The sequence below is a fragment of the Elephantulus edwardii genome, unplaced genomic scaffold (genome assembly GCF_000299155.1).
Source record: "Elephantulus edwardii isolate Elephantulus edwardi_28Jun2011 unplaced genomic scaffold, EleEdw1.0 scaffold00052, whole genome shotgun sequence".
NCBI lineage: Eukaryota > Metazoa > Chordata > Mammalia > Macroscelidea > Macroscelididae > Elephantulus > Elephantulus edwardii.
Genome location: NW_006399802.1, coordinates 10697614 through 10719344, shown reverse-complemented (window position 1 = coordinate 10719344; position 21731 = coordinate 10697614). Strand labels below are relative to the sequence as shown.

Below are 21731 nucleotides of genomic sequence, written 5' to 3'. Positions count from 1 at the left end.
TGCTTCTTTGTGTAATCTACCTCCTTGAACTTTTCGCTTAGCACACATACATTGAGAAGGTATAAAGAAAGGATATAATTCTGCCACATACCTTTCCTGATTTAAGACCATGCAGTATTCCCTTGCTCTGTTCACAGACCAGTTTCTTGATCTAGAAATAAGTTTCTCATGGCACAATTAAGTGTTCTGGATTTCTCATTCTTCTTTATATTAGCCATAATCTGTGTGAACCATACAGTCAAATGCCTTTGCATAGTTAATAAAACACAAATAAACCTTTATAGGATATTCTGCTTTTAGCCAAGATCTATTCAACATTAGCCATGGTATCCTTTCTGCAACACTGTTCCGGCTAATTTTTAAAATAATTTTCAGCAAGAGTTTACTTGGTTATGATATTAATTACATTGTTTGATAATTTCCACTGTTTATTGCACTTACCTTTTTAAAAAAAAATGGGAAGAAATAAGATTCTATTATTGTCAGTTGACCAGGTAACTGTCTTCCAATTTCTTGGTACAGGCTAGTGAGCTTGTCTGAGGCTGCATCTTTTTTTGGCTAACATACCTCAACTAATACTCCATCAATTCCTAGGGTCCTACTTGAGGATAAAAAGTATTACTTCTTCTGCTTTCTCTGTGAAGATCCACTTATGCTAAGTATGTGTCTTGCTCTTTTGAAGCTGCAGGTTGGAGGGGTTAGGTTAAATTAAAATGCCACCAAGCTCTAGTCTGTGTTTTTTGCTTTTTTGTTTGTTTGGGAGCAGGGGTTGTTCTTAAATTAAGCATTTCCTTTTGTTTGTGAGCTTTAGAATAGATTTTAGAGTCAACCCTCCCCACAAACCTGATTGTGACAGTTTTCGCCAGCTACTTTCTGAAGTGATGGACTTTTTGGAGTATGGCTGCCAATGCAAATGTGGGAATCAGAGTTAACGAAGCAGCCTGACTTTGAAAATGTTATAGTAGTTCATTAAAATGATAGTAGCTATTTTGCTTCTTGACCTTTCATGCCATTTTAAAATTACTATCAGAGCATTTAACCAAGTTTAGTTGTCCTGATGATATTTCACCATTTCTACTTTTTCTTTCTATTAGTAATTTACAAAATTCAAATACATTGTTTTCAAGAAGAAATTCTGTCAATTTCCCTCACATCTCCACCCATCAAATTGTACAACCCCATAATTAATGCCCCTTCCCCCTGCACAGCCTCACCGTCAGCCGTCACGTCTATCTTTGCTTCCTTTTGTCCCCCTGAATATTCCCAATATGTAGTCCCATTTGTTTGCTGTTAAGAATTATCTGCATTAAGATTTTACTTGCATATCATAGAAGTGATACTGTTCAATAATTTACTCATTCTATGGGTCCATTTTCTTTGGAATGAATCCCTTTCAGCCAATTGGCCAGGTAGCTGTCTTCCAAATTTTTCGATCTAGGGGAGTGGGCCTGTCCAGAGCTGCACCTGTTTATCGAAGTATCTCAGGTGGAACTCACTTGCAGCATCTCAATCTATTTAAACATTCCATCAATTACTGAGGCATCTGTAAAAAAACCAAACAAACATATTTTTAAAGTGATTTGTTTGTCATCGTGAATATTATACTTTTGTAATTGTTACTAATTTACTCACTAGCAGTGACAACCGTGAATGTGGAACACGATTTTACTTTGGTTCTTCACCTATGGGAAGGGCATTTATGAGAGTGAATTTCTGTAGCTTCTTTGAGCTCTAACTGTATGTAAATTTATAATTCACAAGTAAATCTGACACGTGAATTTTAAAGAACATACATGATGGTTTATACATAATTTTTGTGTTTAAATATACTTGTTTTCTTCATGAATGCATGTATTTCCTAGATGACACATATATTTTACAAAGCATGACTTCTATTTGGAAATGCAGAACTTCTAGAACCCAAGCTTTAATAACAATAATGTAGCTTAATAGATGTCCATAAATGCTTTAAATTGTAAAAAAGTGTTTGTCCCTGGTGACACAGTAGGTTCAGTATTGGGCTTCTAACCAAATTAGTGATTTAAATCGGGGTTAGTTATTCCAATCCTGAAACCACCAAAGGCTCGGTAGTAGAACTAGGAGGCAGCTGATTCCTGCAAAGATTTGCAACCTTGAAAATGTGCTGGGGCAGCTCTCGTCTTGTCCTGTGGGGTCACTGTTATTGGAAGTGACTGGGTGGAAGTGGGTCTCTGAATTTATGGCAAAATATTAATTTCTAGTTTGTATTTCCATCTGCATCCTTAAACCTCTAGATTTATATTTATTTCAAAATAAGCTTCCCTGGAAAGTGATAGAAAAAATAAATGGAGAAAAATCAAGCAAAAGAGTGATGATATTTCATTTAATCCAGGATATCTTATCTTTTTTAAAAACTACTATTTGACTCTTGTAATTATGATTTGTGTTATTAGTTTCTCACTTTGGAGTTGTTGTTTGTTGTAAGGAATCATCAAATCCTTGTATGACTCTTAGCAACCCTGTGAACAAAAGACCTGAACCATCTATCCTGTGCCATCCTCACACTTCCTGACACACAAGAGGCCATTGTAGTAGTCACCGTGTTAATTTACCTGGTTGAGGGTTTTCCTCTCCTTCACTAACCCTCCATCCTTCCCAACATCATGTCCCTCTCCAATAAATAGTCCCTCCAAGCAACATACCCAAAGTATGTGAGGTGAAGTTTCATTATTCTTGTCTCCAAAGAGCACTCTGTTGTACCCTCCCTGAAACATATCTGTTTTTTTCTATTGCTTGTCTATAGAATGTTCAGTGCTCTTTTCCAACATCCCCTCTCAAAGGTATCAATTCTTTTTCTGTCATCCTTATTCATTGTCACTTTGGAATAAACATATACATTTCATTTGGTAAATATATTTTTAAATGAAACAACTCTCATAGGAATTTTTGTTGATAGAAACTTGTTCCGTGTTCTCACAAGTTACATTGACAGAAGAATTTTATTTCATTTTTAAAGTTTTTGTACCACTTCGACTTATTTCCAACTTCCTTCTTAATTGAATCTGTGGGACACAGTCCCACATGCACTAAGAAATTTCTCCATTTCACAGATCTCTCACTTCAACTTTAAATTGCTTTGGGAGCTGGGGAACAATTACGGTAAATCTTGCATAACAAATATTTATTCATCCACATTTGTGGAATCTGGCATTATTTTTTGATCCTGACTTGAATTCAGAATGCAGTCATAGACAGCTTAGAAATTTGAAGTTAGGAAATTTCTCAGTTAAAGGTAAGTTTTAATTATCATAAACGATCTTCACATTTCTCAATTGTAAGCATAAATATTAAATACCATAAAGATGATCTTTTCAAGCTACAGTTGTACTTCTGTATCTGCTGGGGGTTGGTACTTGGACCTCTGCGGATACCAAGATTCCGGCATGATCTAATTCTGTATGTAAAATGGCTTTGTAAGGTATTATATTTGCATAAAACTTATGCATATCTTTCCGTATAGTTTAAATCCTCTCTAGATCACTTACACTACCCAACACAATGTAAATGCTATGTAAATACCACCACTTCCTTTGATCCTTGGAGAGATTGCTATGACTACTTAATTGCTCTTAAGGAGCCCCCACTTTGAATAGTGGACATGGACTTGTAGATCCTGAGTGCCAGCTGTTTGTTAATACCTCTCATGGAGTCAGCTCTGGCCCATGGTAACCTTATGTAAAATAGACAAGAAGTCTTTTTAAAATATAAAGTTATTTGTTTTGTTACTATGTTATTTTTGATGTCACTATCATCAAAGTGACCAGTTAGCCTAATGGACCGAAAGCAATGCTACCAAGCAAAAGGTGGGTGATTCTAGTCCGCGGCCCTAAAGCTTGTTTTTCATTGTTTTTGTTCAAACAGTCTTCTAGGTCATATAGCCCTCGCGTGTCCACTTGCCATATAGAGGTAACTTGTGGTCACTGTGAAGCTGAACACTGTGACATTGATGTGTCAAATGCTGTAATGGTTACCCATGGTGGACAGTGTTTGGTGGCGCTCCGCAGTTGAAACAAGCTTGGAAGCAGGAGTGGCATCCACTTCTGTAAATAGCTTGCCTCTGGAGACCCTATGAACTTGGAGCAAGGATGAAAGTCACACAAGTGTTGAGGACTTTCGTTCATAGGGTCGCTATGAGTCGCCTACGACTCGACGGCACTTTACAACAACAACAACAACAACAACATCACCATCTTTATTTTTATGAAATATGGATTTTACATTAAAATATTTAAACATTTTAAGAATGACAGGTGAGAAAGTAAGATTATTTCTTAAGATTTTTAGAAAATTTAAAAATATTTAAGAAAATTCTTTTTAAAAGTTTTTAGGAATATTTAATCTTATTAAGACAGATCATTTGTGCGTGAGTGATTACTTCTTATTTTTCTCACTTTTAAAAATCCTTCTTCCACTCCTAACCTCTCAATTTATAGCCAAAAACTTAAAGTGAAAGTTAGAGAGGTATTCTCTCTATAGATAGATATCACTTATAATCTGTTGCTATCAAGTCAGGTGGGACTCATAGTTGATTGTCAAGTGGGTTTTCAGAGACTGTAACTTGCACAGGAGGAGACTATCTACCTATCTTTCATAGAGCAGCTTGTGGATCCACCCACCTTTGGATTGGCAGCATTCATTACTGACTAAGCCACCACAGATCTATCTACATAAGTCTTTATCTATAGATATAATTTTCGCTCCGTCTCTCTTTCTCAGTCGTGTGTGTGTGTGTGTGTGTGTGTGTGAATAGATATAGAAGTGGTTTCAAGCCTTTTCTTCATAGGGCTTCTACAAGTCATGCTAGACTTAAAGGCAATCACCACCACCAAATATATGTATATATGCATACATATACTTGCCTCTGGGAACTCTGTGAATGTGGAGAAACTATAAAAGTTATATAAATGTTCAGTGTGGAAATCATCGAACAATATCATTGATATCATATGCAAGTAAGATTCTGTTGAAGATCATCCAAAAACGACTGGAAAAGTACATCAACAGAGAACTGTCTGAAGTGCAGGCTGGAATTAGAAGAGGCCATGGCACTAGGGATATTATAGCTAATATCAGATGGATCTTGGCTGAAAGTAGAGAGTACCAGAGGAATGTCTATTTGTGTTTCATTGATTATGCAAAGGCATTTGACTGTGTGGATCACAATAAACTATGGCTAACTTTGAGAAGAATGGGAATCCCAGAACACTTTATTATGCTTATTTGAAACTTATACTTGGACAGGAGGCAGTTGTCATAACAGTGCGAGGAAGCACTGCATGGTTCAAAATTGGGAAGCGTGTATGCCAGGGATGTGTCCTATCTCCATATATTTTCAACCTATTTGCAGAACAGATTATTCAGGAGGCTGGGTTCTATGAGGAGAAGAGTGGCATCAGGATTGTAGGTAGACTCATCAACAATCTGCATTATGCAGATGACACAACCCTGCTTCCTGAAACTGAGGAGGCCCTGAAGTGCTTGCTGCAGAAGGTCAAGGATTGTAGCCTTCAATATGGATTGAAGTTCAACATCAAGGAAACAAAGATTCTCACCACTGGGCCAATTGGCAGCATCATGATGGCTGATGAAGAGATTGAGTATGTTGACAGCTTCAGTTTCCTTGGCTCTACAGTCAACACTGTTGGTACTGGCAGCCAGGAAATTAAAAAATGAATTGCATTGGGAAGTCTGCTGTCAGAGACTTCTATAAGGTACTTAGGAGCAACGATGTCAGTCTGGAGACTAAAGTGCACCTAATACAGGCCATAATCTTTACCATTACTTGCTATGCATCAGAGAGCTGGACAATGATTAGGGATGCTAGAAGGAGAGTTAATGCCTTTGAGCTTTAGTACTGGAGAAGAGTATTAAATATACATACCATGGACTGCTAGGAGAACAAACAAGTTTGTCTTGGAGAGGGTGAAGCCAGGCTGTCCCTTGGAGGCAAGTATTCGGAAGCTTTGTTTGACATAATTTGGACATGTTGCAAGGAGGGATCAGTCCTTGGAGAGGGACATCATGCTTGGGAGGGTGGAGGGACAGTGCAGGAGAGGGACATCCTAGATGAGAGGGATTGATTCTGTCACTGAGGTAATGAGGATAGGTGTGTCAGAGACAAGAAGATTGGCAAGGAATGGAGCAGGGATTAGGGCTGTTATACGTAGGGTCACTATGATTTGCAAGAGACTCGACAGCACATAACAACAATATGAGTCATCAACGACTCAGTGACACTTAACACCACCACACACACAGACACACACACACAGAGACACACACGGAATGTCTATCTGTATTTCATTGACTATGCAAAGGCATTTGATTGTGTGGATCACAACAAGCTGTGGCTGACTATGAGAAGAATGGGAATCCCAGAATATTTGTGCTTAAGGGCAACTTATGCTTGAATCAGGAGGCAGTCGTTAGAACAGAGCAAGGAAACACTGCATGGTTCAAAATCTAGAAGGAATGTGTCCTATCTCCATACCTTTTCAATTTCTATGTAGAAAAAATCATCCAGGAGGCTGGACTGTATGAGGAGGAATGTGGCATCAGGATCGGAGAAAGATTCATCAACAACCTGTGTTATGCAGATGGCTCAACCCTGCTTGCTGAAACTGAGGAGGACCTGAAGCACTTGCTGCAGAACGTCAAGTACTGCAGCTCAATATGGATTGAAGCTCAATATCAAGAAAACGAAGATCCTCACCACTGGGCCAATTGGCAGCATTATGATAGATAGTGAAGAGATTGAGGTTAACAGTTTTAGTTTGCTTCGCTCCACAAGCAGCACTCTTGGTAACAGCAGCCAGGAAATCAAGAGACATATGGCATTGGGAAAGTCAGCTGTCAGGATCTCTGGATCCTATACTTATTGCTCTAAGTTTCATGACCTCAGCCTACTGTAGTATTTTTAATTACAGTATATGGTATATTGATTTTTGCAATAAAAGCTGACTAAATGAATATTTCTTTAACAATTCCTTCTTGAAAGAGGTCAGGCCTTAAATTTAATAAATAAAAGAACAATCTCCTTTTTTTAGTTGGTACAGTTTTGATTGGTACATTTTCTGTTTGTCTTTATTTCAAAAGTTGAAATATTTCTAGTGTAATTTTGGCGCTTTCTAAGAAGTTCAATTTCTAGCACCCAGCCATTATCCCAACTGCTATTACAGAACATGGCTGAACATAAAAGCAGAGAATAATGACCGTGCTGATTTCTCAAAACTGTAAGCCAGTCTGAGGCTTTAAGCTATGATTTTGAAACACTTTTTGTTGTTACAAGAAGACGGATTTTGATTTTGGCTTATTTTTGTTTGTTACAAGAAGATGGATTTTTAGCATGCATTTAGTTAAATGCTAGCCACTCTATTAATCTAAACGTGTTTTTTGTGTGTCATACTTTTGCTCAGAAACTTTATCAATCAGATTGTATTATATCAACTGGAACATTTGAAGCTGGTGGCCATGTGTTCCTACCTTGATTTGCCACGAATATCCTTGTCCAAAAAGAATGTACCACCAATCTGATTATTGGTCCTAATTTTTTCTTTTTCTCTTCTGATCCTGCCTAATTTTAAAAGGTCCAGCCCAACCTAAAATTCTTCTTGAGCTGTCATTTTATCGATATTTTTCTCATAAAACATTTCCTTCTGGGCAAATTAACAACTTTTAACACCAGCTAAAAAAATAATTATATTTCTATAATATTGTATATGATTTTTTCCCTAGTCTAGTATTCTGAGATGAAGTGGAGAGGATGCCACCTTCAAATACTCCTTTCTTTCCCATGAGAACATAATTGAGCTCAAGGTAGGCTATATTCTGAAAGTTTTCTAGTGGTGGAACACAAATTTACCCTCCTTTTAACCTTGCCTTTTGATAATCTTGTTTTCTAAAGACTAGTTAATTATTTGGTGCAATTGTGAAGTTTTTTGCAACACACAGAAGTATGTTTTCATTTACCATGTTATTAAGCCAATATAATAAAACAAAAGACACTCTGTTTGGCTCAAAAGGGTCAGCATAGCCTGACTACTTACTGTACATGAAATCTTTGCCAATGTGTGTGATTTCCACACTAGTTGCATTAGCATCCCTGGTAGTCTGGTAGTTTGTTAGAAATAAAGAATCTTAGACTTGTCTTGAACTCTAATAAACACCATCTGTCATTTAACCTCATTCGCAAATAATTTGTATGCACATGAAAATTAGTGAAGTATAGACTTCATATAATTTTTAATACCTGAGCTTCAAGCTCTATTTTATTATTATTTTTGTTGTTGTTGTTGTTGTGTGCCATTAAGTTGGAATCAACTATAGCTGACCTTCCATTATCAGAGGCAGTTAATTGACCAGGAGAAGATTGCCCATTCTTCTCTCATGATCTTATTATTTACTGACTAATTTACCTTGGTCAAGTTGTGTCTTTTTTTAAAATAAATTTGATATTGTGGAGATAATATAAGAATTGTACTATATGAAGAATAAAATGATATATAAATATATGTATATGCTTTTGAGTACTTAAACATTATTATTGCTTATTCAGATTGCCTTATATAAATCAATAAGCAAAAAAAAACTCTGAAATTACAGAATGAAAGAACTGTTCAATGCTCCACAAAGGTTACCTATCATATACATGCAGAGCTGCTCTACTTGAAAGTTTTATCATGAGAGTCGTCAAAGAAGATATTAAGAGTGGCCTGGAGTATGAGATTAACAACGCACTTTGCCATTGGACAGATGTAAATTTTTGCTACTTGTTGTTTGACATATTGTTATTAAAGATCTGAAAATATACACTATTTGATAAGAATAAGATACATGGTGTGAGATATTGAAGGTTGTGTTTTTAAAAAAGTTCTTTTAACATTTTGACCATCTGTGTTTAATAGCTGATTCAAAATTCCTTCCAATGAATTCTATTTGCTTGCAGAATTCTACTTATTTGTGATAATGAGAAAGAATGTCATATTTGTCTGAAATTTTCCATTCTAGGACTTTAGTCACTTCAGTGTAAGTTTACACACTAGCAATGGGGCTGTAGTACTTGCAGTGTTTTTAATTTCATTGTATTCTAGCTGTGCAGTGTTGAAGATAACGGAATATTAGAAGTTCAAGCATACACATCCTCTACTCCTTCATAAAAATAATGATTGTTCAAGTGAATTTTAGCATTATTTTCCCCTTTGCAGTGGATATTTTTATGTTCTATTTTCCATTTACAACCTGAAAGCTGGTGACATGGATAAGTTTAACCAGACATTTCTGAAAGATTTCATTCTTCTGGGTCTCTCTGGGTACCCCAAGCTTGAGATCATTTATTTCGTTCTAATCTTATTGATGTATCTAGTGATACTAATTGGCAATGGTGTTCTCATCATAGCAAGCATCTTTGATTCCCGTCTCCACACCCCCATGTACTTCTTCTTAGGCAACCTCTCTTTTCTAGATATCTGCTACACATCCTCTTCTGTTCCCTCAACCTTGGTAAGCTTAATCTCGAAGAAAAGAACAATTTCCTTCTCTGGATGTGCAGTACAGATGTTCATTGGGTTTGCAATGGGATCAACAGAGTGTTTGCTTCTTGGCATGATGGCTTTTGATCGCTATGTGGCCATCTGTAACCCTCTGAGATACTCCATCATCATGCACAAATTGGTGTATGTGCTGTTGGCTTCTGTGTCTTGGCTGTCTGGTGGAATCAACTCGATTGTGCAAACAACCCTTGCCATGCAATTGCCTTTCTGTGGGAAAAACATTATCAATCATTTCACCTGTGAAATACTAGCTGTTCTCAAGCTTGCCTGTGCTGATATATCCCTTAACATTATCACCATGGTGGTATCAAATATGGCCTTCTTGGTTCTTCCACTGGTCATTATTTTTTTCTCCTACTTGTTTATTCTTTACACCATCTTGAGAATGAGCTCGGCCACAGGACGGCGCAAGGCATTTTCCACCTGCTCAGCACATCTGACTGTGGTGATCATATTTTATGGTACCATTTTCTTTATGTATGCAAAACCCAAGTCCCAAGACTCGCTTGGTGAGGACAAGTTGCAAGCACTTGACAAACTCATTTCCCTCTTTTATGGGGTAGTAACCCCCATGCTGAATCCTATAATCTATAGCTTGAGGAATAAGGATGTAAAAGCTGCTGTGAAATATCTGCTGAACCGCAAGCCTACCTGATAACCCCGGGAGGTATCTATGTCTATGTAACAAACTCAAAGATGTACTCATAGTGAATTAGTGAGAATCTTCTTGGAAGAACAAGATTAGAATTAATTTCTTTATTCTTTCCCTTGAGAAGCACTTTTCTTTAGTATGCTATGTCACAAGCAATAAACTGAAACTTCTTGTCATCAGGTGGGTTCTGACTCATAACAATTCTCTGTCAATTTCCAAGGCTGTAAATTACAATGGTAGGACACTGCCCATATTTCCTTTGCAGAGTCACTGGTGAATTTGAACTGTCAGAGATTGTATGCGTTGATGGCTTTTGTGTCACGGCTTGGACTGATGAACAGCCTTTGGATTAGCAGTGCAATTTACTGAGAAACCCCTCAGTAGTTCCGGACATGCTCTTTAAGGACATATAAAAAGAGAGTGTGTTCGAGGAGAATCTCCCACCTGTTTATAGCAGATGTGTTTTGGTCTACTGTCTCACAATCCAGTGGGATAAAAGCACACATAAGTTTTGGAAACTAATTTTGCTATAGCAAATATTACTTAACAATGACAAGGGTAGAAATTTTGGGGTCATTTTTTTGGGCATGTGATTAATTGTTTTTGTTTATATTTTATGTGTTTTTATTTTATGTGTTTTTGTTTATATTTTATGTGTTTGGATAAAACATTTGTATATGTTGTGTTTCATTCATATACATTGTCTTTCGCACGTTCCTTCATTCAAATTATGTTTCATATGATCATTCTTATACATTGCATTTTCTAAAATCAAACACCCTTTATTTATGCCCACTATCACCCTGTCTTTTCAGGTCCCCACTGGATGTTTCCTAATTCCTCGCCCTCCATCCACCAAATTTTGTGCTCCTGTGGTTTTCCTCTCTTCTCAACATCAACTTCCCTTTCCCCTCTTCTTCCGCCTTTGGACTTTTATATAGATCTTATTAGTGATCCTTCTATTTTTATAATAATCATCTTAGGCAATATTTGTCCTTATGAGACTGAGTTACTTCACTCAGCATAATGCTCTCTATTGTATGTTGTTGTTGTTATGTGCCGTCAAGTCGTTTGCGACTCATAGCGACCCTATGCACAACAGCCCTACACCCTGCTCTATCCTGCGCCAACCTCACTGCCTCTGACACACCCATCCCGATTACCCCAGTCACCGAATCAATCCATCTCATGGAGGGTCTTCCCCTCCTGCGCTGTCCCTCCACCCTCCCAAGCATGTTGTCCCTCTCCAAGGACCCGTCCCTCCTGGCAACATGTCCAAAGTATGTCAGATGAAGCCCCAGAATCCTTGCCTCCAAGGAGTAGCTTGGTTTAATCCTCTCCAAGATGAATCTGTTTGTTTTCCTGGCAGTCCATGGTACATTCAGTACCCTTCTCCAGCACCACAGCTCAAAAGCATCCACTCTCCTTCTGTCCTCCCTAGTCGTTGTCCAACTCTCTGATGCATAACAAGCGATTGCAAATACCATGGCCTGTATCAGGTGCACCTTAGTCTCCAGAGAGACACTGTTGCTCCTGAATACTTTAGAGAGGTCCCTAACAGCAGACTTTCCCATCGCGATACGCTTTTTGATTTCCTGATTGCTGGTGCCAAGAGTGTTGACTGTGGAGCTGAGCAAACTGAAGCTGTGAACAATCTCAATCTCTTTGCCATCCATCCTGACGCTGCCAATTGGTCCAGTGGTGAGAATCTTTGTCTTCTTGACATTGAGCCTCAGTCCATACTGAAGGCTGCAGTCCTTGACCCTCTGCTGCAAGTGCATGAGGTCCTCCTCAGTTTCAGCAAGCAGGGTTGTGTCATCTGCATAACGCAGATTGTTAATAGATCTTCCACCAATCCTGATGCCACAATTCGTTGCTCTTAAGTGCCACATGTTGTTGTTGCTGTGTACCATCGAGTTATGACTGACCCATAGCTGACCCTCTGGTGGGTTTTCAGAGGCAGGTAATCACAGCAGAGAAGACTGCACATCCTTCTCCCATAGAGCAGCTGGTGGCTTTGAATCATCTACCTTCAGGATTGTAGAAAATTTTTGTCACTAGGCCACCAGAGCTCCCACAAGTGCCACATAGTATTGCTTAAATAATTTACTTAAAATTTGTGATGAATACATTTCAGCTGCCAATGTTGATGGGTGTCTCAGTAAATTGGAGAAATATCTTGAATACTACCAGTATGAGTGTCATGTATCCCACAATTTCAGATTGAAGCCAAAACTCTAAATTGTATACTAAACATACTATGTAACACTACTCAGTCTCCTATGCTATTCCCTATGCTACTTAAGTCTCCTATGCTACTACTAGGAAAGCTCTGGTGGCCTAGTGGCAAGAGGCTGCATTCCAATACTGAAGGGGTGTGGTTTGACGCCACCACTTGCTTCATGGGAGAAGGATGGGCAATCTCTTCCAAGGGGATTAACTGCCTCTGAAAACCAGGCAGATGATACACAATAAACCACATTCCCCTGACAATCTTCCTATTTATATCAATCACCACTGCCTTTCTCCCCTGGGTCTTCCACCTAAATAGATGTGGAAGAAGACCTGGCCAGAGGAAGAAAGAATGAGTGAAATGATAAAAGATATTTTCTCTTTTTTCCTTGTAGAAGAATGGAATAGTTGTTTTTCCCAGTTTTAGACAATTGAAGAAGTGACAAGAGAGTTGTTTGGGTTCTAGCGAAGGAAATGCTGTCATTGACTTAATGTGTATAACTTTGTTGAGTTCTAAACACTGCAGAATAGCAGAGAAGGAAGAGAAGTCAGTATGTAAACACTGAAAAAAGCAAATACAAAACTCACAGAAAGATCAAAGTTTCACTTTGGCCAGGAGGGACTAGTCCTTGGAGATGGACACCATGCTCAGAATGATGGAGGGACTGCACAGGAGGGGAAGTCCCCAGATGAGATGAATTGACACAGTAACTGGGGAAATGGAGGGTAGATGTGTCAGAATCACTGAGACTGGCTTAGGACAATGTAAGCCTCAGAGCTGTTGTACACAGGTTTGCTAGGAGTCCCAGCTGACTCGATGGCACATAACAACAACAACATGCCTAAGATGATCTTACAAGATCAGAAATAGTGATAAAATGCAATATCTGGCTTTTGAAATTCCTACTTATGGACTACATATATGTTTGCCCTTTAATGCTTTACATATTTGTCTTCACATTGAAAAGATTGAACCAATCCCGTCAAAATTCCAAGGTCACTGACATCAAGTTGATTCCTACATATATATAACCTATAGGATGGAGTAGAAGTACTCCATAGTGTTTCTGAGGCTGTAAGCTTTTAACAGGAGCAGACTCCCTCCTCTTTCTCCCACAAGAACCACCAACTCTTGGTCAGCATCCCAACTCTTAGCCCACTGTACCACCACGGCTCTTGACCAAAATCCTACTTGCAAAAATTCTTCATTACAATCACTCTGACTTACTGAACACAGTTTAACATTGAAAAGGCTTTAACCCTTTTTCTTAAGGAAGGCTAAGTAAGAACCATGATATTTTCAGTCACAATTGCTTCCTATGTATCTGAAATATGAACAACAAATAATAAGACAGAAAAGAATCAATGCCTTTGAATTGTGGTGGTTGGAGAAAAATATTGAATATATAATAGACTGACAAAAGATTAAACAAATCTGTCTTTGCAGGAGGAAGTGCAGCCAAGGTTCCCATTAGAGGCATGGATAGTGGAATTTTGTCTTACATAATTTGGACTTGTTTTCAGGACAGACCAGTCCTTCAAAAATTAGATAATGCTGAGAAGGGTGGAGGGTCAAAGAAGAGAGGATGACTCTCAAGGAAATGGATTGGCATAGAAACTACACCATTGGACCAGAACATGAGGATGGCACAGGATAGAAGAAGGTTTCAATCTCTAGTTCTGGGAGTTGCTTTAAGTTGTAGTCAACTCAATGGCATCTTACAAGAACACAAACAAGAACCATATACATCTGCTCTGACTCACCTAAAAAAATCTGCTTCAAGATTTAATGCTCAATTAGGAACAGATCTTGTTCTGAACCAAAGCACTATGCATTTCTAGTTATTCTCCAATCAGCTGAAACTCCTCAATAAGTCTGCTGGAGTTTGTATCTTTTCCTGTATATTGTTTGTGAGCGCAGGCTATCATTGGAACACATAGTCTAGAAAAAGCCTCCCCTTAACAAAGCTTTAATTTTTTATTTCATTTTCCTTTGCATTAGTTTTAGAGCCACAGTGTGACCTTGTTTCTCCTACCTGAGTTCTTTTCCTCTGCCAATCAACTATCATGGGGGTAGATCCTGGTTTCTGTTTACAAAGTCTGCTGCTTTGTCACTGACCCCTCTAAACTGGAATATTGTCACTGTTGAGAACCTCTAGCTTGAGCTTCTTCTCCTCCTCTGTGTGGGACCCATTGTTTTTGGTTCTGGTTAAACATTGTTATTGTTTGGTGCCATCTAGTCAAGTAGGACTCACAGTGACCCTATGAACAACAGATCTGAACCCTGACCTAACCTGCACCGTCCATATCATCCCCGACACACTTGAGCCCATTGCTGCAGATATTTTATCAATCCATCTCTCTGTGGGCCCTCTTCTCTTTCATTGACCCTTTACCTTTTCAAACATGATGTCCCTTTCCAAGGAGTAGCATCTCCTAACAACATGCCCAAAGTATGTGTAATGAGATTTCATCGTCCTTGCCTCTAAGGAACATCCTTATTGCACTTTATGTAAAACATATTTGTTTGTTCTTTTGGCAGTCCATGGGATATTATGTATTATTTTCTAACTTCACAACTCAAAGACATCAATTCTCCTTCTATTATCCTTTTTTCATTGTTTGGTTCTCAGATGAATAGCAGGTGACTGGAAAAATCATGGCTTGATAAATTCTGTAGGTTATGACTTTTGAACTTCTGACCCTATATACAAAAGCCCTAAATCCTGCCAACCTTTTTGTCTCTGAGACTTCTATACCCATCACCCCAGTCACTGAATCAATCCATCTCAGCAAAAGTCGTCTTCTCCTGTGCTGTCCCTCCACCCTCCCAAACATGATGTCCTTCTCCAAGGACTGTTCTCTCCTTACAACATGTCCAAAGTATGTTAGATGAACTTCAGAATCCTTGCCTCCAAGAAGCATCCTGATTTCCCTCTCTAGGATGAACCTGTTTTGTTCTCCTAGCAGTCCATGGTATATTCAATACTCTTCTCTAGCACCACAGCTCAAAGGCATCAATTCTCCTTCTATCATCCCTAGTCATTGTCCAGCTTTCTGATGCATAGTAGGTAATTGAGAAGATTATAGCCTGGATCAGGCACACTTCAGTCTCCTGACTAACACTGTTACTCTTCAGGATTCTGGAGATATCTCTGACAGCAGACTATCCCAATGCAATTCCTATTTTGATTTCCTGGCTGCTGGTACCAAGAGTGTTGATTATGGAGCCAAGCAAACTAAAACTGTTAACAACTTCAATCTCTTCACCATTTATCATGATGCTGCCAGTTGGCCCAGTGGTGAGAATCTTTGTTTTCTTGATGTTGAGCTTCAACATCTTTTTATGCCCTTAAAGTATTCTGTAACTTCATATTCTGTATAGACAGTCCTTTAACTTCCCTGGTGCAGGGAATATGTCTTACAGGCCATATTGCTAATTAATTGGTTACTGTTACAGAATCTGTAAAAATTCATGTTGTTGGTGTTGGACATCATCAAGTTGACTTGTACCCAAGCCTATGCTCAAGCCATTGTTGCAGTCACTGACCCTCTGCTTTTCCTGTCACTCAAACGTACTACTGGCTGTGTCATTATTCTTATTACCTAGTTCTTCTGAGAAGTCTCATTATTCTTATATCTAGTTCTTCTGAGTGAGAAGATTGTTCTGAATTCTCTTCAAGTTAAATATTAACTATGATTTTGCAGCATTATTCTCTCACTGTCACCATAGTTTACTCACATACAGAAAGAGAAGTCTTAGCTATGTTATTTCTGGAGTTTTCAGTCCTAAGATTGTATTGTACCTGATTTTAAAATGTAAAACTTGAGATGTTAAAAAAACAACAAAAATAACTTTGACTTTTTGAATCTTTAAATGTATGCATATTAATAATATATTCATGGGCATATGTATATTTGTGTTTATGTGTGGGTGCATATATGTGTTTATGCTTAAATATTGTTTCTGATTCCTTAAGCAAACTGTTATTTCTCAGATTTCAAATATTTTACCAAGAGTCATAGTATGTGTTTCAATATTACAGTCAGGATATAGAATATAGCTTAATACGACTTTCATAAAATACTGTACTTCAATATGTGCCATGTACCTAACAGAGTTTGTGGCACTAGTTATTGTTGGTTTATTTTTCTTTTGCAGCTTCAAGCATGTGGATTTACTTTTATACTGTGAACTTATTTCTTTTATTATCTGCATTTCTTTTCAAAAGAATACTTGGGATGGCATCCTGAATGAGCTCAATTTTTCAGAAAGAGTGAAGCTAAACCAGGCAAAAATGTTAAATTATAATGCAAATTATTATTTATATAAAATATAAGTTTTAACTCACTGGAAAAAGTGCTTTACTTATTTCATAATATCTGGATTTTGATAACTATTCTTTGAATCTTTAAAATCTTTGAATTAGCTTTATTTTGGATAAATATATTTTTAATTTAAAGAACCTCATATCTAATAATACTTAGTGAACATTTGTCCTCTGTTTACAAAAGTTACATGAAGGGGAGAATTTAATTTCACTTTTGCTTTTTTAGTTCAGCTACAATTTATACCCAAGATTAGTCTTTGTTGAATTTGTGAGACTATATCCCTGACGTGTCAAGAGTGTCTCCATTGCACATATCTTTCACTCTAACTGTAAATTGCTTTGGGAATTTGGGAATAATTACAACAACTTTTGCTTAGCAAATATTTACTCATCCTCATCTATGGAATCTGGTATTGTTTGTTGAAGCTTAGTTCAGATTGTCAACATAAATATTAAGAAAAAAATAACCAGTTCTTGTAGGTGGGCATACTTTTCAATATACAGATTAGATTCAAAATTTTGAATACATGAAATTTTGAATTTAAGTTACTAAATATTACAATCTGAGTGAACTGAATCAATATAGTTAGCTATTTATTATAAACAAAATAGCCCCATGTTTATTGTTATTATTACCATTACTAGAATTATCATTCATCTATAATATAATTTCCATATGCTCTCTAGTCATTGCCTTAAAAATAATTCAGTGAGGTAAGTATCAGATATTTCTATTGTTATTACATTGTTATGTGCTGTCAAATCACTTGTGACTGATAGTGACTCTACGTACAGCAGCTCTGAACCCTACTTTATCCGGATCCAACCTTATCATCTCTGATATACCTATTATGTTTCATATGAGAAAACCAAGACTATAATTATAAGACAAGAACCACAAGTGAAACTTTTCATTCTCAATCTCAAGTTTCAGCATACTGTGCTAAAACCATTTCATTTGTGTTCAGAGAAGTATTAAGGAATCTCTTTGAATTGATATTCTCTATTATGGTGCTTATTTTTGTGAGATGAAATCTTGAGAGTATGACAGAAGGATAATTATTATTGCTTTTGGTTGAAAGCCTGATACAAGTGAACAATCGAGGAATATTAATGTTGTCCAAATTAGTAACACTACACTGGATGCAATGCTAGAATTCAAGATTATACCAACCCATTCCAGATCCATTGAGAAGCTATGGTGGCTCAGTGGTACGAAATTGTGCAAAGGGGCCAAACTAGTAACTTTGCTATGTTTCCTTAGTAAGCCAAGGTTTTGATTGTTTTTATTCATTTTGCTTTTATGGTGAAGCAGATCAAGGTGCCCGTGGACCTTATCCTCATCATTTTCTGAGCCCTACCTGGAAAAACTTTAGTTTATCCTGAGGTCCTTTGAGAGCATGTAGAATTATTCCACAGTGTGTTTTGACTAATATAATACAACCCCACATCTCTGAGCATTCTCTAAGTCATGTTTGAACCACTATTGTTGAATTGATTCTGACCCATGATCACCCTCTATTGGGTTTCTGAGTCTGTAACTAATAACAGGACCAGATAGCCAGTCTTAACAGGGGCAGATTGTCCGTCTTTTCTTCTCAGAGAAACTAGTGGATCCAAACTGCTAACTTTTCAATTAACAACCCAACAAGTAATCCAGTATGACACCGGTACACAAGAATTAGCTTGTATGTTTCTCTTGTACATTGGTAGCAAGGGACAGTCAAGGTTTCAATAGAGATTTTAATGCTGTTAAAATAATGATGAGTGTTGTCTCTGCACATTAATAACCTTGAGATTTTATTCATATTACCTAATTTCAAGAAAATATCTGATACACACTAAAACAAACAAAAACCACACAAACACCCTGAAACTCCTTCTGTCAGTCAATTCTAACACATAGTGACTCTCCAATGGGTGTCCAAGATTGTAATATATGAGACTAGATTGCCCATTTTTCTTCCACAAAGTACCAGACTGATTTGAACAGTTGTCAATTTGAGTATCATTACAATATGTAACACACTAAAAGTTCTGTGACTAACTGAAAAGGAAGAAGTATGTTTTATCATCTCTAAAATGTAGATGCACACCAGAAACTCTACTGGAGAAAGAGGGGCAATCTCCTCCTGTACCAATCAGATCTGATTTGATGCTACACACACAAAATAATATTAATAATAATGATAAATAAAAGATTCAGCATTCTTCATTTGTTTCATCAAAATATGAATATTTACTTTTAAAATTTGGGGTTTTTTTCTGAATTGCTTCTATAGTGAGAATCTCTCTTTTGAGTTTGTCTTTGGACTATACACTTCCTTCTACCTCTGGTCTAAGTCTGAAATTCCTCTTGAGCTTTTTGCTTGACTTGTATATTTCTCATTAACCTGTTCCTTTCAGGAATGCATTTTTTGTTCTGGCTTCCCAATGCAATTATATCCTATGTCAAATTGTACTTGTTTGATTTTCCTTCTTCCCTCACTGAGTTCTGAACTTTGTAGTGGTAAACACCATGTTGGATTCTTTCCTTGTCTTTACTCTTCCTGGAACAGGATTGGGTACACGTTAAGAGATTTGTAAAAGCCTATGTATATTTAAGTAGTTTAGCATAAGATTATCCTTTCTATACATTTTTTCTTTCAAAAATATTTTCTGAAGAATAACAAATAGCAAGATGTAACCCAAGTCTTTGCTCAGAAACACAAAAGAATTATGTCCTTGGACACTTCCTAGTTTCTTGAGTCAGTCAAGAAAAAAGACAATATTATTTTACCAAAAACATCTGGATAATTGGGTGATATAAAAGATAAAATTTTACTCCTCAGAGTGTGACCCTATAGAAGATGTTTCACCATCTGCTGGCTGTCCTATTAGATTTGCAGAATCCCAGGCTCAAACTTAGTAAACAAGAAAAAGCACAGTAACAAAATTCCCCAGGTAATACATGCACTTGAAAGTTTTGAAAGATTGCAGTATTCCACTCACTTTATTGTTTCATTAGGATAAATTTCTGAATATTACTTGGTGAGGCAAGAAGGTATAGATAACTTGTCATGGCGCAGATGCAAAGACCTCAAGACTTCAGTGGAAAGAACTTGAACTTCAAGTCCTACCTGTTACTCACAAGTTATTTAGCAAAGGCAATTTTCTTTTAAAACCTAGAGGAAATGGATAAATTCCTAGGAACCCATAACCTATATTGACACAGAAATGGGACACTTGGACCACTCTTTATGGAGGAGGAAGCTTGGGTGCGGTTTGGTTGTGACTGAGCGAGCCTGGTGGGTGGACCTGAGCTCTGACCCAGCCTCCACGTGCCCCCATCCCCCCTACCCCCAGGCTCTGCATTCCTGATGCTTCGCGGGTGCTGAGTCCTTATGGGCCAAGACAATGGTGAAATATCTCCTGGGCCAGAGCATACTCTGAAGTTCCTGGGACCAAATGTTCGCTGCCTTCTGACAATGGTACCTGAATCCTTACAGCAAACATGTCTTGGTGGAAGACATAAGTACACGGGGAGGTTACCCCAGACCAGAAACTCCTGTCCCGAAGACTCCTGACCAAGACCAACAGGATTACCCGCTGGGCTGAGCGATTGTTTCCTGCCAATGTTGCTCACTCGGTGTACATCCTGGAGGACTCTGCTGTGGACCCACAGAATCAGACCATGACCACCTTCATCTGGAACATCAGCCTTGCCCGGCTGATGGTGGTTTACTGTATGAACTCTGGTAACGTTGGTTGGAAAGAAAACTGCTGAGAAGCCTGTGTCTCTTCTAGCTTGTTTGGTATCTCCAGAGCTGTCCAGGAATTTGATCTGGCTCAGTTTAAATGCAATGTGATCAAGACTATGAAGGGTGCTGAATACATCTTGGCCAAGCTACAAGGTGAAGCCCCTTCTAAGACACTTACTGAAACTGCCAAGAAAGCTGAGCAAAAGACAAAAGAGACAGCACTGGCAGCTACAGAGAAGGCCAAGGACCTAGCCAGCAAGGCAGCCACGAAGAAACAGCAGCGGCAGCAATTTGCGTAGCCATCATGGCCTCTGCATAGCCTACGACCACAGCACAGCAGACAATCCAGCTCCAATTCCCTATCCCCAGTGTGCTCTATTATTAAAAATCAACATCCAGCCCTATTTATTGCCTAAGAGATAGGCTGGGGCGAGAGGCAAGGGTCTTATTGGCATCTCCAGAACAGCAAGCATGTTATCCATGCTTAGAGAAGTATGGACTTGTCCAGGTCAGTGTGCAAGTGAAGTGGGAAATACTAGATTGTAAGCTCCATGAGGGCAGGGATCTGTTTGCTCTCTGATGTATCCCAAGTATTTGAAATAATATCTAGTATGTAACAGGCACTCAATAAATGACTGTTGACTTCAGATAGCCCCACCAAGCTCTGGAGTCCAGGCGGGCTTTGGTTTTAAAAAAAAAAAAGAAGAAGAAGAAAGAAGGAAGGAAGAAAGAAATGGGACTGTTGAACAGACCCATCACAAAAGAAGAAATGAGCAGGTCATAAAAAGATTCTACCATAAAAAAAAGTCTTGGCTCAGATGGCTTTACAGGTGAATTCTACCAAATATTCAGAGATCACCTATCACCAATCCTATCAGAATTGTTAAAAAAAAAAAAACCAACAGAAGAAAAAGGAAAACTCTGAGTCATTCCATGATGCAAGCATCCCTAATACCAAAAGTAGGCAAAGCTATTACCAAAAAAAGAAAACTATAGACCAATATCTATCATTAATTTCAATGAAAAAAAATCCTTAACAAGATTCTAGCCAATAGAATCCAATAGCATATCAAAAAATAATTTATCACGACCAAGTGAGCTGTATAACAGGAATGTTGGGATAGTTCAACATAAGAAAAACAATTGTGTTGAAAAATAAATCCATAAGCTGCTCAGTGGGAGAAAGATG

At 37.9% G+C, this 21731-nt stretch overlaps 1 protein-coding gene and 1 pseudogene across 1 annotated transcript; both read left to right on the top strand.

Moving 5' to 3' along the window:
- The first annotated feature begins 9282 nt into the window (after nt 1-9282).
- On the top strand, nt 9283-10242 carry LOC102875103 (olfactory receptor 13C3-like). Its single transcript, XM_006886979.1, has one exon. The coding sequence runs from the start codon at nt 9292-9294 to the stop codon at nt 10240-10242; it is 951 nt and encodes a 316-aa protein (XP_006887041.1). The 5' UTR covers nt 9283-9291.
- A 9956-nt stretch (nt 10243-20198) lies between these two features.
- On the top strand, nt 20199-20841 carry LOC102874702 (annotated as a pseudogene).
- Nucleotides 20842-21731: the final 890 nt, after the last annotated feature.

What these genes read in the sequence shown, in the direction of transcription:
- LOC102875103 (XM_006886979.1), top strand. Translation starts at nt 9,292, where the DNA reads ATGGATAAGTTTAACCAGACATTTCTGAAAGATTTCATTCTTCTGGGT.